Here is a 17661-nt window from a genome sequence, read left to right on the forward strand (position 1 = left end):
TAAATAATGGGGTAATCAGGTAGCGTCCTGCGGTAACTTCATTTACTTAATGCACCGAAAAATCATATTAATGTAAACTCTTTATCTGTTAATAGCCGATATTGCATGTGACATCTTTTAGAATATACGTGGTCTACTCATAGTTCCTCCTAGTAGGCCCTTGGTCGTCGTGGTAAAACATGGGTTTTCTTTGTTTGTCTTTAGTCGCCGTAGACATACTTCCCTCTATCTAATCCTTCATAGGACGCTCCATATCGGTAGCGAATTGAATTGGGCTTAAAGGCAAGAACAGCAAACTGGATTCAGTAATTTATATAGACTAATCTAAAATTTATATAGACTAATCTAAAATTTATATAGACTAATCTAAAATTTACATAGACTAATCTAAAAGAGAGTTCTCATTTTCGGTACTACTGGTCCAACGTAATGGAAAACGCTCTGAGACTTTGGCTAGGGAACCTATTGGTTGAAAAACAAGGCTACTATGAAGCAATCGTACTACGATAAGAACAAGATGTTCGAATTATATCTGTGTAGAGTGTTTAGAAAGTGACAAAATTGTTCCAAGATAGGTTTCAAAGGTGTCCGTTCAAGTTCAATGTTCCGCGCACAGCGTTTTCATTTTTTATGTGCGTTTTATAAGGCGTCGATTCAAATACGCTCGATACCCTAAACCGTATAGTTAGATGAGATGAATAACTTGAATCTAAAGACCTCGAATAGCGTTTGAAGTCGTATTTCTCACTTGAATGAGTATCAAAATCACTTTATTCGCCTACAGCTTCGATACGATCTCTTTCTTACCTTAATTGAACTTTATTTGGCCTTCATAACAGTGCTTACGCATTATTGGCTCTTCGAGCGTCTAACCGTACAGCCTATACTTTGACTTTAATCTTTAGAACTATTTTGTTTCGGGTATTACTAACGGCCTGCTGAAAAACAGTCCCGTCGATGCTGTTGTAGAATTGAAGTGACTTTCGATTTGTTTTGGTTAGGTGTCCATCGAAGGTTCGAAAAGGAAGTATGTTCATAAATATAAAATGGAAACCAATTGCTTCCGATAGCAACTGCGTCGCGAGGCAAGCTACGCGAGGAACATTTGGTAATGATTATAATAGACATGTAAAAAAAAAACAATAGACGCAGATCTCAGTGGTTTTCAGAACAAGCAAAATCTCTCTGCGTTTTACCATTTAGCTAGCGGCTTGCCTCAGCGACTGCTATGACGCAATTCCAAGAGGTAACGTCGTTTGTCCAACATGTCGTGTGACTACTGACAGATTTTAATTAGAGCAACTATATGAAATTAGAGCTAAACTGAAGGCCAAGAAGTTCCTAGAACCATCCAATAGTAACTTGAACTTAGCACACCGATAACATCGGTATGCTTCGTACTAATTCTAGCTTCATTTAAATTTCAGTGATGGTTTGCAGCTTATTTTCGTTCGTCGACGACTGACCCTTCTACATTACGGCCTGTTTGCCTATTTGTTTATTTTGTGTTGACCGGAAATGCCCCCCTGAAGCGCCCCAGGTTTTGAGGCAGCATCCGATCAGCGATGCCATAGCGATGTAGAAGTCCATCTTCCGCATTAACGTGACGTCGTCGACCTGCTTGCATGGTAGATTGTGTCTATCAGTACTATAGCGTGCGCAAGTGATTCAGAATCAGCATTGCTCTACCCGGCGTCTACTCTTGCAGCCGCAGCTGATCTTCGCTAATTCTGCATTGCTGGAATCGATTTTATAGTCACATATTTGTAAATATAAACGCACCAAGCTTGTACATTGAATCTGTATGCGAACTGTGTCGGACACATACGAGACAAATAGCAAAAAACGAACCACGACAGGAGCTGCTCGTGGCAACAACTAACAAGACCGAAAATTAATGATGATAATAATAAAGATACGCACGTATAGACTACTAATGTGAAAGTAAGTAATGAACATTTTCTTAATACTTGAATACATGTGTCGTCTATCCCATAATCGAGACTATAAAAGTAAGCCTATTGGTTTATAATTCATCACTATTTAGTGAAAAAGTTGTGAGGAAAAGGTATACAGCAAGGTCCGTTGATAGAGTTCTCAGAGAAGTTCATTGGAGCTTCCTCATGAACAAAAACGTTTATATACGAGTGCTTCAATTTTTGTTCAACATTCTCTATTACTCACTAAAAGACTAGTAGAAACTTGTCTTTGATTCAGTTTCGCCAGAAAGTTAACTTGCTAAAATATTAAATTCCTCTTTGAGAAAGCTACGAAAAGTCTGTAAGTATATTCCTTTGAACAGTTTCGCTCTAAATTTCGAGAAAGCTCAAAATTTGCTTATGCATTGACTAGCTATTTATACGCTTATGATATATCAGTGCACGTTTACTTCGATTTACTACCGATCGATTTAAAAAACGACCTACATTTTATGTTGAGGCAGCACGCAAGAGCAACAATACACCATAATTTATAACTAACTTTGAAAAATAACTGGCCATTGATTTTGTCTAAAGTTGTCTAAAATAGTTTTTGATAAGGCAAAAACATAAACGAGTAACTGGCATCTAGCTTTATCTCGCCTCGCATAATAGTCAATTTAAATTTAATTAAACTAATGGGCGTAAAAATTAGTTTATTTTGGCAAATGTAGACGTTATCTCGTAGACGGTACAACTAGCAAACGTGACAACTCCTAAATAATTCGAAATTATGCTAGTGTACATGATACTTTAAAGGGAAGTAAAGTATTATGGCTTCCGCGTGCTGACTTACGAGATGACCCGTACAAGAGGATGTGTTCACAATAACACAATGATAAGTGTTTAAACAATGTATTTTCAAATATCTAAATTCAGGACTGTTTTAGTCTTCAATCATTTGAGTTACTTGTAACTCGTGGTAACTTCGAATAACTACGTGCAATTTCCTATAGAATAGTCGCAGTAGCTTTCGTTTATATCAGACGAGAACTATTGAGATAATATCATATTTATAGTTAAAATATTGAAAATTAAATAATCATTTGCTGCTTGTACGTTAGAGCAAATGTTTTTCATTATACAACTGCTATAAATGCGTTTCTGATTAACAATTATACATATATGTATATACGTAAAACAGGTACAACGAATGTACCGAACGGGTCGCAACGACGGTGCTTCTCTACGAAGTTCGCTCATTGCTGCCTGCCCTCATGCTGATTTACGCAGAGGCTAATTTCTAACTTGAACTTCTGGTACAGTGTAATTAACTGCTAAATTGAAATCGCTTTGTAAATCAAGAGAAGTCGCTTACGGCTTTCACTCCCAATTCGTGACCATATTTTATGATTGCAATTAGTTCTTATCATTATATTTTTATTAACTGCTGAAGTACTCACTCATACGTCTATACAGATAATGTCAGACGTATGTTGCAAGTTATATAATTAAAATCATTTACCTGCTTATCTTCGAGCTTACAAAGCTGAGCTTTGTCTACTTTCAAACTCATCTTTTTCTATTTTTGTGATCTAGATCTTTAATACTGAAATGAAGGTATTGTGCCGGTGCCGAAAATCTAAGTGGCAGATGTCGCAAATATCGTTCTTCTAACTTCTATGACAATCATACTTGTAGACGTCAAAATTTGTGGAATATTTTTTTCTAATCATTTTCACGCGGGCTCAGTCGGTGACTATGTATCGGACGACACCTGAATGTACAATCGCCAGCGAGACAGAGTAATTCGGGAAGATTTACAGTGGCGTTCAGAGAGCCGAGGTACCGAATTCATATTTGGCGATATAGACTTATGTACGGAAAGCATACAATCTGTTTTCCGATACGCCATTGGTTGCAGTAACGAATGAAGGGTCATCATAGAAGCGCCAGTTTTATCTCCGAGCTTCGCGAACCTGCGTCTTCGAAAGGGGAAACCTTCCCCTGCTCCTGCAGAGTGTCTGTACCTAATATCTTTCTCAGAAATTCCATATCTGCAAATGGAACGTCCTAAACTCAAAGAGGGTCAAGCTATTCGGCGTCACGCTGCTGCGAAAGTGTTTGTTCCTGCTCCTATCAAAATTTACCAAGGCGGTTTTTTTTACCAAGTAAATATCTCAATAACTGTGAAACAAAGACACGTTTCGTTTCGTAATGGAAGCCAGCTGTCTGATGGAAGGCCTAACGGCGGTACCGGGCGTAAAATTCGGTACATGTAGCTTAGCAGCACTGCGATATCTTCTAGTAATAGGTTTAAAAGAGCACCTTTCAAACGCTACTTTACTACTGGCTCATAAAAGTATTAAAAAAGATAATCAAGCGCCCTTTATAGATTATCGAGATTGCTCGTTTATCGTGAGTCCTGAGCTCGGCCGTATTCGCTACGAACGAAAATGAACATTCTTTTAACATTTGCTGATGAGTGAGTCTCTTTAGCAATAATCATGCGTCCACACATGTCACCCAGCACTGATGATAATGAGTATATATGAACGGCCTGTTTATTTGAGTCAGTGGCATCTTTGTTAATGTGCTTAAGGAACATGCGGTTGAATAAGGAAGTGGTTTAATCGTTATTTTGGACAATAACATTTTAGTAGAACCCAGTCAACCTGTTTGTTCTATATTATTTTACAATATTAAGTGCGTCAGTCCATCGTGCTCTGGGTCGAACTCACTGCAGCAAAAGGATAATTAACTGCTGAGATCGTGGTAGAAAATGGAACAAAGTCATAAGAAGCAATGTCTTAGTGATGAGGAGCCATAACGAATGCCGAAACAACAGTATAAGAGGATTTTGACCAGCTAGACCTTATCTGATACGACCTCAGATATCATTTGTTGCGTACAGCTAACCTTAGCGTTTGATACTTACATTGTCGCATTGTCAATATAACCTATATATGATGTATGTAGATAATTTAGGCACCCATATAAGATATTTCCTAAATCATTACCAACTGCAATTCATGCTATAGAAGAACTTCTGCCAAGTTATCATCATCACCATTATCATAAACGGTTCACAAGGAACTGAAAAAGAATCGAACGTTTTTGTAGCGTTCGTGTCGAAGAGGTAACATTATTTGTGTACAGTTGACAATTGCTACTTAGTAAAGTTATTTTGTTCTACCGAAATATCGTTCGGCGACCTGTGCTGCGATATATCCATTGACTCGATAGGTCATGTTTTTCGCTGGTTCATGTTGAATCAGCCAATATGTTATTAAAAATTCAGTGAGGTTTTCCGTTCGCACCGAAAGCGATATGTTGCCTCGCGTTGATCGAACTTGAATGTGCCTTAAACTCGAGAAATGAGGCTGAGAAAGGCTGACGATTTCGAAGCGTCCAAATATCACTAAAACTGTAAAGAAAGCTGTTTAAATTGTCACCTGTGAAAAAAATTCACTTGACTTGATTGCAACTTAATGAGATCAGGATGTATTAGAGCAACCGCGCTATCAGATATTCTTTATTACATTTATTATAACAATACGAATTTACGCACTAGGCCAAAGATGGCGTAAGCTGATATGGCTTACTTTGTACAGAAACTAAAAATATAATAATCCGTAAACAGCGTTAATGAACTCAGCAAACAGAGAAAGTGATCCGCAGTTTAATTGCAGGACTATAACGGAACGCCAGCAGATATCCTTTTCAATGTACTGGGCGTTTTTCTAGAAACTCCTTAAGGAAATTTCACATCCTGAGGCCGATCTCCTCGAAATCAATGATATACAATGTCAAATATTTCAACTGAAAACCCACTACATTATGTCTAGCAGTCGCATTTAGCTAAATTTATGAAAAGCCTCATTCATTATTTGCCGAAGCTCCATAAACTTGGCATCCGTAAACGTCATACACAAAGTGCGGTGCTAATGACACAATGTATCTATCAAATAAATGTCTTTGTAAGGCCATCAATGCTTCCTCGTTGTGTCTATGTTTATTTACTGTCATTTACTCTCTGTACCGTCTAGTTCTTACGGATTTCTATATATGCACTATTACTATCGATTTCCCGTTAAGCATTTTATAATCTTAGCTCGATATAATCTAGAACTGCTCCTCGTTCCGGGAAAACTGGCAGTCACTCAATAGGATTCTGTAAATTCCGGCTTTGTTTAAAAAGTTAAATATAATAGTGCAGCTTAGTACCGAAAGCGACCGAATACAATCATGTTCATAACAAAAACGTAATAGTTGACCACAGCCGGCGTACTAGCTCACGCAAGTCGTCACCACTCCTTCACGACCTAAGCAGTAAACGACTTACGTACGAAGTCGCAGAAAGGTTGGGAACCTCTAGCGTGCACAGTGCAGCCTAAGAGAACGGTACGTGAAGGGAGGTTCTTCGTAGCACTTCGGCCAAGACGGGTGGTCTAAATAGTGATCGAAGCCAATTGTTTTCATAGGCAGCACTCACAGCTCTAATGCGAGTGCCTTATTCAGCATCCACTTTTCAGTAATATGGAAAAAAGCAGCATAACAGAGTCTGTGGTCAAAACCAACCTTATATTCGTCACTTTACAATATTTTGTCTGCCTATCTTTCAATGGCTTAGAGCTTTCGTTACGAGGTTTAGCTTATACTGGTCTAAGCTAATGGCTCATAGTCTAAATAGTATTTTTTAACTGTTTGTAGTTAAATCTATTGAAACCTTCTATTTTTTTGCCTTAATTTTATCGTTTTTCGCCTCACTACATTTCTTTGATACCCACAAAGCTAATTTAGTCTCATTGATGATGCGCAACATTTAAAAAATAGTTTTGATTTTTTCTTGAATATAGGCTTTCTTAGTGATTTTTCCAGTGAAATTGTCTAGTGGTCTAGAAAAATAGATTTTGATACATATCCTGAAATTTATTATCGATTATTTTCAAGATATTTTTTAGTTTTTGCATTCGAGCCCAACGCCTTGATTATAGCTGTTTTAGTGTGAACTGGCTGTTTTACGCTCTAGTAAATAAGCGACCCCTTGCCCCCCCACTCCTACTCCGGGTGGCAAAGACATTAGTGCGCAACAACAGTTGCGGCTAGCAAAAAATAATACCGCTGAGTTCGAGATTTGATTTAGGTTGGCGTGAATTGCGCTAATTCATAATTTAGGGAATATCGCTAGCCCAAGACCACGTATAATTAGACAATGTGTGAACAGACTCAGCAGATGAAGCTCTCTTGATAAACTACGAGTCGATTTTTCAACAGATTTATGAACTTGCCATGACTCTTATATTATAGGGTTTATAACGATTAGCGATATATAAAGCGGAATCATAAAATGCATGAACTGAAAGGAAAATCAAGCCAGACGATGCTATCTATGATTTTTGATAAATGTTCCGTCCCTACGGGTTATTTGTTTCACTGGCCACTTGACGACTAGGCCGAAAGCTTCAGCGTGTCTTCACTTATCGATAAACGCAAATAGACAAAGATCAATTGATTCTTGTTCAGCATTGAAATCGGCGTTCGTTGTTTAAAATGGAAAAATGAAAACTTTGACCTGCTAGCGACGTTGGTCTAAAACACATGTCATTATAATTAAGAGCACAAACAAGCGTACGGTCACTGATTCTGTAGGAGCGTGCATCTACCACAATATTATAGCGATGAAGGCACCTTGATGAGCTCCTTCGCGGCGACATTGCAGAGTTATCTCACGATAATAACAGGCTAGCGGAAGGTTGGAATACTTCAGAATTCGTAAATATCATACTTCTTTAGAAGATATTCATTGTAGCTCAAAGCAAAGTTCGATAAGGGATAGAAACATACACATAAATGGTAGCTACGTTAATAATGCTCGCAAACGAAATTTTGCAGTCAAAGCGCCAGCAATTATTGAATGATTGATTACGTTTCACGCCACGTCGGTATCTCTAATAGCAGGCAGCATCACCTTCAGACAGGACTCGCTCGTTTAAAATTTAATACAGAACCAAGAATACTATATACATACATATATATATATATATGCTCTGACTGCCACTGTAATCTTGACGTGTGAATTAAAAAAGAAAAAAGCGGAAACCCACACCATATTTCGCAGCCAGCGATATATATCGTTGATGATTATTCAGCAGAGATTTATATCTGAAAGGTATACCAAGTCCAATCCGGTACAGCGTTGACTAGGCCAAATCAGAAAAAGGCTATTAAAGAAACAGTGATCTTCGTTTCGATAACGGCATGACCCGTAGTGGAAAAATCGATGATACCCATCTGATGAGTGCATCCTAACTAACCGATTATTACTTCTTTTCTTTACTTTTACGGTCGCCATGATCGCTTGACTGTGGGATCTCGGTGTCGTCACTTCCAGCCACAGGAAGTTGCATTTGATGTATGATAGCTACAAAATGTATTACTTGCTCCCAATAAAATAGCTATTGTGCAATCGTATTGAAACTAATAATAACATCCTTCCTAGAAAAATCATCGCCATGCTATCGATAATAGGGACCGAAGGGTCAGGGATTCGCGATGGACGTAACAGAAGAGGTGAACTGGATAGGGATGCACGTACGGGAGAGATGCTCAGTCACGCTCTGTTCACAGAGACTAGCCGTACTTAAATTGAAGCAAATTCTTCTCTCTAATTTTCTTGATCGCTGAAAGTCTACTTGCGCTCGGACATTATCGAAACGTATAAAACAGTATCCGCATGCACGATATTCTATTGGGGAGGAAGGATCGTGATTTGATGAAGTCGCATGTTAATAGCAGCGCATCGATGACGTCGCGTGTTTATCGCCATAGTGGTACGACTCACGTGATTCTTGCTATTGATAGTGGTAGAGGCAGTGCCCGGGGGCAATTATGTGCGCATCTACACGATCTTGCGCACCCGCGCCTATGTGTGCCGTTTGTTAGACGCCACTCCACACACACGCAGATAGACAGGCGGATACAAGACTTCCGCGGAATTTAATCTGCCGCTGTCGCCCCTCGAAAGATCGTCGCGAGAGCACGACGACAATGCGGGCCTCGACGAAAATAAACGAATAACGAAAAGGGGCACTGAAGCAAAACGAAAGAGTTTCTTATTTATTGTAGTTATTCCCATTCAGTAAGAACTCGTAACGACTAGAAATATCACTACTGATTGTTTTTGTCATTAAGCACTTACTCGTTATTTACAATAATAATGATAATAAATATTAGCACTTTCTAAGGCTAGCGTGTCTGCGTATATGGCGAAACGTCTGTACGTATATTTTCTCATGTTATTTGTCAAAATTTCACCTATAGTATCACGCTATAGTAACACTAATAGTATGTAACGTAAATGCGCGAGCACCATGAAGCCCCATAAAGTGGAAGGTAATCCAGTTTATTGTGTTAATCGATGTATATAGTATGAGCACTTTGTTTTTGATGATTTCACGCTAAGTGCTAGACATTAAAAAAGATACGTCTCACTGATACAAATTGCAGATGTGGGTTTGGGTCTATTTAAAACTGCAAATGCTAAAATAGCAGGCTCACTTAGCGAAAAAGATAGAATAAATAGGAATCTAGTCGCTGTTTATATCTTAAAAAAAAAACTCATGTCAGACGTTGTTTTTACTATCAAGCTGTGAATGAGAAGCGATTGAAGCTATAGATTGAAATATGGCGAGACTTCGGTGACGTGAGGAAGCAGTCGACTGCACCAACATGAACCGCGGTTATGGCACGACGATCTACACTAGTATCATCATAATCATGGTCGCCATCAACGATACCGACAGAAGAAACCATTCAGAGGAAATCATGTCGTGTCACCGTGGTGGTGGTCGTCGCCACCATAAGGACTCTGAATTCGGCTATTTCCTCGTACACGTAAAGGGTGGCGCCCAGCTCAGCCCTCTTAACGCTGTATGCATTTTGTTCGTTCGCTTCATTCACAGGACAAAGTGGTTCCTATATTTGATTTATTTATTGATCGATATGGCATTCTCGTAGGACAGTCCCGTGACGCAGAATTTCCCCACCCGTTTTTGGTGACCACCCGAACAGGGCGCTATTTCGATAATATCGTGATGACATTGTGTAATTAAATATCGGGCGTCTATTCATTCAATATGGTATAGCGCTTATGGCATCTAGTAAATTGTTTGTTAGCTCGTTTCATAAACAGGATCCGTGAAAATGTGTCATATGCATATGGTTATGGAGTAATGAGAAAATGCGATTTTCCGCCTGCGTCCTCCGCCCGTCACGAGCAAAGCCTATCAAAATTGACGCCGGCAGTAAGAAGACGGAGACATTCATGTGTGTGGGTAAATACAGTAAATAAGGGTTCTTAGTGTCAAATATTCTAGTAGCAGTAGCAGTACTAATGGCTGCAATTGCTGAGCGTCACTCCTTTGTGCGCGAGTCGTATAACGTACATTCTGATGATTTTGCTTCAATCGGAAGCGACCACCGAGAACCACTATTCGATAACAGTGTACGCATAAACCCATTTACGGTTGCTGGACCCAGCTGTATCATTCAGCTCAATTTTCATTCGTAACATAATAATCTATGCAGATGCTTGTATGTGTATGGCAGTCAGGCGATATGATAAGTAAGAATGAACGTGAAACATAAGCAAAAATTGAAAGTAACTATAAATAGCATTTAATGTAAAACTTTATCACACTATGCTGTATTCGGCCACATCCGATAAGGTTGTGGCATGTTCTCGTCTGCGTGTTACGTCTACGGGCACAATATCACCACCTTTACTGTTATTTCTACCACATTTTTACGACACAATATAATCGATCAGATTGTATTCATTATACATGAGATCTGTGGCATCTGCTGAAACGTTACTAGCTTAGAAAAAAAGAAACAGAAGTTGCCGCTTCGTGTCTGTAGGCGTGCTTTGTACCGACGAACAGGAAACGGTCTTGTTATGACTATTTTTCTAATATTGTTCTATAGTTAATAGTGTAAACTGCGATACATTTACTGAGCAGATGTGCCCTTGACAATGACTGTTTATCACCAAGGTAACAATAGTAGCTCATTATCAACGCGTTTATTACCATTATCGTGTTAGCAACGATTAAATTTATGCAGATACGTATGTTGGTATCACTACGTGCTTGTATCACTCGACGGAACTTGTTTCACCTATATGTTAAGACGAAACGAAGTTTGTTTTTTGTTTGTTATCATTACTTGCAGTTCCAGCTATCGGGGGGGGGGGGGGGGGGGTGGCAGATGCACTATGTATGTCCCTCTCAGCTGCTCCGTCTGACTGTTCCTCTGAAACCACATCTAGTGTTATGACGAACGATACAAGAAGCAACTGTTCCACATTTATGAGACTGGCGTCTTAAGAGTTGCTATAAAATAGCATAAGGTAATGTTGTATCTAAGTAAGGCTATCCGCTATACTTCAAAGGCACTTTAACAAAGACGTGTCCTTCTTAAGGAATGGAAGCCGACAGGCCAGCTGTGGCGTCGTCGGCGTATCACCACGCACCGAGAACATAAATTGGACACTCAAAGTAAAAACGTCTTGATTAAACTTACACAAAATCATACGCGTATGTGGAGGTGACGAGTATATAAAAATAACAGAATAGGATTGATAATCGCTGCGAAAGGTTCTTTGGGCATTTTCTTAACACCCCTTAAATATCTGTAGGTATTTAGTATTACCTTATACTGTTATTCAATTATGTAAACGCTAATAGTCTGCATACTACAAGTGTTTACTGGTCGGTGTGTACTTAACTCAAGGGGTAGTTTTGTGAAAAACTTCAGTTGCTTTCAATATGCATCAAGTAAATCGGTTCACTTTTTACGTACGTCCTATTTACCGATAATTAACTAAGTGCCAATGCCAAACTATGGTACACGATCAGCTATAACGTCCTGATTTTTGGCTTTCACAAACAAGAAGCGCAGATACTTCCCAGCATAATGTTTTTTTTCTAAAATAATAATATGCGCGGCAGGTCTATCCTACTGCTAGGAGTCCAGCAGTTATCAGACGTTAGGTAGGTACGCTGACAAGCAGGCACCGGCGGGCTGAAGATAACCATGATCATTACAGTTGACAATCAGCGCGACGACACTTGAACCATAATAACACCAGCCGACAAAACAATAACCCCACTAACAAATCGACGATGGACTTTCCTGTCACAGACCCCGTATCCAAGACCGTTTCATTATTCATTGACCTCTTCCTTTTCGTCTTTCTGCCAAGACGTGGCACAAGACTATTTATTCGTTGACTGTTCAGAGATTTCTGCTCATGAAAGAAAACTATAGGACAGATGACGAACGAAAACAAAATAGAAACAAAAAAAAAGCAGTGAAATGAACATTATTCGAATATTAAGCAATTTTAATGACAGACAGTCAGAGTATTATTCTGCCGTTTATCTATCGCTACGGCGATGGTTTCTTTTTCCCGCTTGCCATCCAGAGAGGTTTCCGCCGGTAGCGGCTGGCAACATTGCTTTATATGCGTTTCCACAATACGGATATCTCAGTTATGTTCCTTTTGTCCACTGGATTGCTCGTTCCCTGTCAATAAACACGCGAGTATCGCCGGCGTGCAAAAGTGTGCATCGATTCGTAAGTCTATATCTGTGCTGCTATATTTTTTAGCTGTTATCGTTCTTTAACCTCAACGGTATCTTCTTTTTGGTCATTTCAGCTGTTTTTTTTTTTCATTCGTTCTGCGTTGTAGTCACCGTCATTAAAGAGGTGGAAAGGGTGCTTTTTCTTGTTTGTTTGATGTTTGCTATCGAATAGCATCGTTGGATTATCTGTCAACGAGACAGCGGCGCCTCATTAGAATTCCTGTCAGGAACCGCAACGCTGCAGGAACTCACCAACTACATGTTCAGCGAAGCCCCAGGTGAAACATTGTGTAAGTAAAAAGGTTCGCTCGTTTACAGCAGACAGATCGGTGCTATGTATTTATGTGAAATGTGTTGCACGCGTGTGATGTGGTGTGATGCATGCGATGTACGGTACACGGCAGACAGGTAAATACCCCGTTGTCGATTCTGCAATCTTTACCAATTTTCAAATGTCAGCGCACCATATAATAGAGCAATTTATTTAGCTTATCAACCAACATGATCGAATGATACGCATCTGTAATATATTTATTTGGAGCATGCACCGTTGAAATAGGCAGGCTCTGCTTCGATATGAGACCACTTTTCATGGCAACGACGAAAGTCAATGTGGACTATAGGCATCGTTTGTACGTCGTAAATCCATGAGTAAGACTCTAACGGTGGCTGTGGTTCAAGTAGACAGTGTTTCTAGGTGCTTCGCCCATTTTTTTTTTTCTTTAATTTACATTTTCTTCCTTTGAGTCGGTACTTTGGAGAACCAATAAGGCACATCTCGATTATAGGAAACAAAGCAGCTATAGCAAAATGTGTTTTTTTTTCCATTGCTGTGTCCTGTGGAAGAGGTTTCTATACGAGTGTCGATGGTGTCCGCCAGGAATCGTCATTCCCCGCAAGGCTTAAGCGTGCAGACTATTTGCTTGCCCTTTGCATCAACCGTGAGTTAAGCCGCGTACGGATCTTCGAAAATCCCAAAGCTGTTTCTGGTGCAATCGCATCATGGTGCATTATCTCCAAGTTGGCACTTCTCTAGATTGCTGTCGCCAGAGAAGAAACATAACTCAAACCGAGTTGTTTCTCTGAGAATTACTCTGTAGTGTTAATCAAAGCTTGCAGAGCGATTGCTCTCACTTGTGTATCAGTGTCGCAAAATGATTGTGGTACCGCGACGTGTCTGATGACCATTCCGCATCGCCGCTGTTTCTATCGATAGGACAAATGTTTTCTATTTTTTTTTTCATATTTAATTAACTATTGTATCATGTATCATGCACGAAAACAGGAATCGCTTAGAACTATATAGCCTGGCAAAATGGTACAATCTTATAGAGCAACGATAGCGATAGCGGTAACTACGACAGATAGAAAGCTCGGTCACAACATTCAGCAGTGCGATGTGAGGCGATCTGTTAACCGATCGTATTGATTGTACAAGCTTCGATAGCAGCGGCGACCACGATGAAGCGTGAATTTTTTGGTCGACGCGGCGTCAACCAGTTTTCTTTCGAACTGTTCCCAGCTTCAATGTTGAATATCGAATATTGAAGGATTCACGGAACGGGCGTAACAGCTGCGATAATTGAGGTGCAAGCCACGTGTATTGAACCGCAACATGCTACACTCGTCCTTCAGTAATCGGCGAGAAGTTGCTTATAGGCAAAGGCTGTTCGCTAACGATACTGTTACTTGCGTCGCATTATCGTGTAGCGGCGAGTCCTCCTGATCACGACTTTGTCATTCGCATACCTACCTGAGTACGTCTATATGTTTACCATATATACCAATATATATATAATCAAATTCAACAAAAATATTTGTAACTATCAAAGAAAGGCAATTATATAAATGACGATAATTGTTATTACTATTATTGATATCATCTTAATTGCTATAAATGCATGTAATATCTATTATAGTAAATTATGGTTAATATTGTCAACCCTATAGCTATCTGAAGTTATACGTGTTAGTAAGTTCGTCTGACCGAGGCACATATTAACGCCAACGACATGAACCACACAACTGTGTGAACGAAGAAAGTTAGTTATATTGATGAAGGAAACAAATTAATGCAAGCGTTAAATGTCTTTCTTGGTGTCTTCTATTTTATTTGATGTCAAGTAGGTAATTTATCTAAATTACCAAATATGTACCGTTACTGCGCGGCGAGCTCTATTACGACCTGCGGCAATCATGCTTAATTCTAGCTGAACGTATGCCTCAGGAAAGTAAGTGCGCATATAAACCTAACATCCGACTGTGGCGATGGCGGCACAACCGAAAGGCTGTGTATAGAAACATGAAATCCCGGCTTCGATCATTAACTTAAATCAGGTGACCTCTTCAAACTTTCAGAGTTATCGTTCCCTACGCCTAATGTATTTTGAAATTTTTAGTGACCCACAAATTCCACAGCCGCCTACAGTCATCCTGGCCAGCGGGAACTGACGGGTCATAACTGTGAAAAAACCTATCCTAGTTTAAGTTGAAAGAGGCCACTGGAGGGTCGTGCACAAGCAAGCCTGAGTATATATATATATATATATATAATATATATATATATATATGTGAGTGTAATAACTATATTTACTATCGTTATTATTATTAATCAACTGTTACACACTATATGGCTTCTATTCTCATTATTTCAAAGCGTTTTATCGCACATTTCACGAGTAAACCGTCACATAAATCCATGAATCAGTTTTTGTTGTCGCCAATCGCCTGATCTCATTTGACGCTTCATCCGTTAGTTTAGGTACTAATGTAAACGACTTTTCCGTTCCGTAGGATTCAGCACAGCAAACGATTGCACATGGCCGTGAGCGTGTTAATTGGGTCAGTTTGTGCTAGCAGTATATATTGACTACTTTAGGAATATCTGCACACTTTTAGACAAAAAACCGACTGCAAGTCTATGCACTGCACACATAGAATTGCTATTCTCGCAACGTAATATAGATTTTTATGCCGTCAACACAGCGGGTCATCAGAAACACTTTTCGGGGGAATTGTAATTGGTTCCCTATGCGGGGGGCATCCTTAGAACGTACCATCGAAACTGCTGTAACAGGGTGGGCTGATTAGTACCTCGTACTCCACGCTGTGATTTTGCTATTGCTAAAGCATCTGGAACTTTAAAAATTTGAACTACAGAGACATTTACCCTGAGGGCGTCAATAGACGTTCTTCGAATAAGCAGGTTACGTGTTTATTATAGCCATACAGAAATGCCTTCCCGTATTCCACTAGGTACGTAGATCTCTGCTTCCTATTTTCGTTTTTATCATTCTTGCGCTCTTTGGTTGTTATGTTCTTTTTGAGAACGAGTCGTCGGAATAACCCCGGGCCTGACATGAAAGCGTCAAGGGCCTACTCCCACCGTAGGGGCAAACCAGGCTAGCTCTTGCTGGACTTATCTGGGTATTCGCCGGCAGACCTATGAACCGTATAAAAGCGTACAGCTATTTAACCTAATATTTGTTTTTGCAGTCATTGTTCCTGTTCTACTCCTGGTAATCGTTTTTGTTAATGGTGAGATTTGAACAAGCTGCGCCCCTTTCACGGCTACCGTGACGCTTAAACGAACGCCCATCAGACACACAGAGTACGGCGCCTCGCCGCCCCTTTACGAACGAATAGCACTATTCTGTTAGCAAAGCAACAAGGCAGCATACTATTAAGTTTAAAATAGTTTTTGTGTTGGAATTTCACTAGAGATTTGTGGCTTTATGTTACATCAATGTCAGTCAGAGATGTACGCAAGCTCGTTATTCATCGATTATATATGCCTAGCAAAATCAACACGTATCATCGTAATTACTATACCAGACCCAAAGGCCAAAAAAAAACTTATACCAACATAGGAAACTATAACCGATAAGGGAAACGACTTCCGACCGCTTGAAGTCTCTCAAAACATATACATGTTAATAAATGTCATAATTTTTGGTGGCTCTTAACTTATATCGGTTTATGTCAACTGACATAACTGCATATACATTGCTGATGTTCAAATCCTTCGTCCCGTTAACTGTTTACGGCAACACTGACATCATTTACATAACCTATATTGTGACAGAAAAAATGTCTCATCCAGTTAAGTTGATGTTATTCTATAACAAGTCGTGTCGACGATTCATTTGTTCTCGTAAGAGATACAGCCCTAGGTAAGAAAATTCATTGGTATTTTTTTGTAAGCTTACCATCGTTAAAATTACCCTTAGCAAACGTGTCTGGATGACCTCATTATTATATTAAAATTAGTGTGGCTGTAATTGTAACATTGTTGATTGAAGGTTTTAGATCATTTGCCATTTGTCTCAAGCGCGCCTTTAGAGATAGACATTCCGATAAGCGGCAATCAAGACCTATCTTTGCCCGCGTATCTGAAGGGTAGCCAAGAAAGGTTATATAGGATTTGTCCCTGCGCCCTTCTGTGTTTGAAAACAAGCGAAGATTAATAACCAGTCGAACGATAAACACGGCAGCGTTTCCGGTTTACAGTGATTGAAAGTACGCAGCTGCGTCTTGCAACTGCAAAATCCAAACGATTACGATGACACTCGTCACAGGATACAGACGACATTTCTTGTTGACGGCGATAACATTAAGCTGATTGATCACGAAGCTCAAGGAGACTGGCTTACTTGCGGATAACGTGAGATGCTCGGGAGACCACGAGCCGGACAAGCAGGTCATAACATTGCTGCAGTACGGAGCAGAACGCACGTTAATTTAATTATCTCAGCGCGACGTCATGCTCAACACCTCCGCTTCTAGAGGAGCAGACTACAGCGCTTTTTAAAGCAGAAATTTTATCTTCACCCTTACAGGGTACGGTCGATGCGGAATATTTGTGGTTCATCAAAGCTCATAACTCGTGAAGGTTCCTTGTTTTTTGCAATTTGTGTAGCAAAAGTGCCATTGGACCCTTTCCTTTGAACATAACGATGGAGCGACATCACCGATCAGGCCGAACGCCAACGTCGAGAGATGTTCGAAACTCTTCTGTAGACCCAACTGAGGCCGCTAGACTGAAAGAGCCTTTGACTTTAACAAGATAGAACATCACCATTCCGCAGGGGAAA

At 39.8% G+C, this 17661-nt stretch overlaps 1 protein-coding gene across 6 annotated transcripts in view; it reads left to right on the forward strand.

Annotated features, from left to right (window-relative positions):
• Window positions 1-17661, forward strand: part of LOC111243723 (uncharacterized) — a 38021-nt gene that overhangs the window by 2295 nt on the left and 18065 nt on the right. For 2 of the 6 annotated variants that reach the window (XM_086981482.1, XM_086981483.1), the window contains exons 1-2: window positions 11210-12560; window positions 12741-12858. In XM_086981482.1, the coding sequence (XP_086837608.1) occupies window positions 12300-12560; window positions 12741-12858 (379 nt within the window). In that variant the 5' untranslated portion in view covers window positions 11210-12299. Of the gene's footprint in view, window positions 1-1427; window positions 1945-11209; window positions 12561-12642; window positions 12977-13414; window positions 14659-17661 lie in introns of those variants that run through there. The other 4 variants (XR_015322165.1, XR_015322164.1, XR_015322167.1 and 1 more) reach the window with 4 other exon arrangements.

This window comes from Varroa destructor, unplaced genomic scaffold (assembly GCF_002443255.2).
Source record: "Varroa destructor unplaced genomic scaffold, Vdes_3.0 BEIS01000002.1, whole genome shotgun sequence".
Lineage (NCBI taxonomy): Eukaryota > Metazoa > Arthropoda > Arachnida > Mesostigmata > Varroidae > Varroa > Varroa destructor.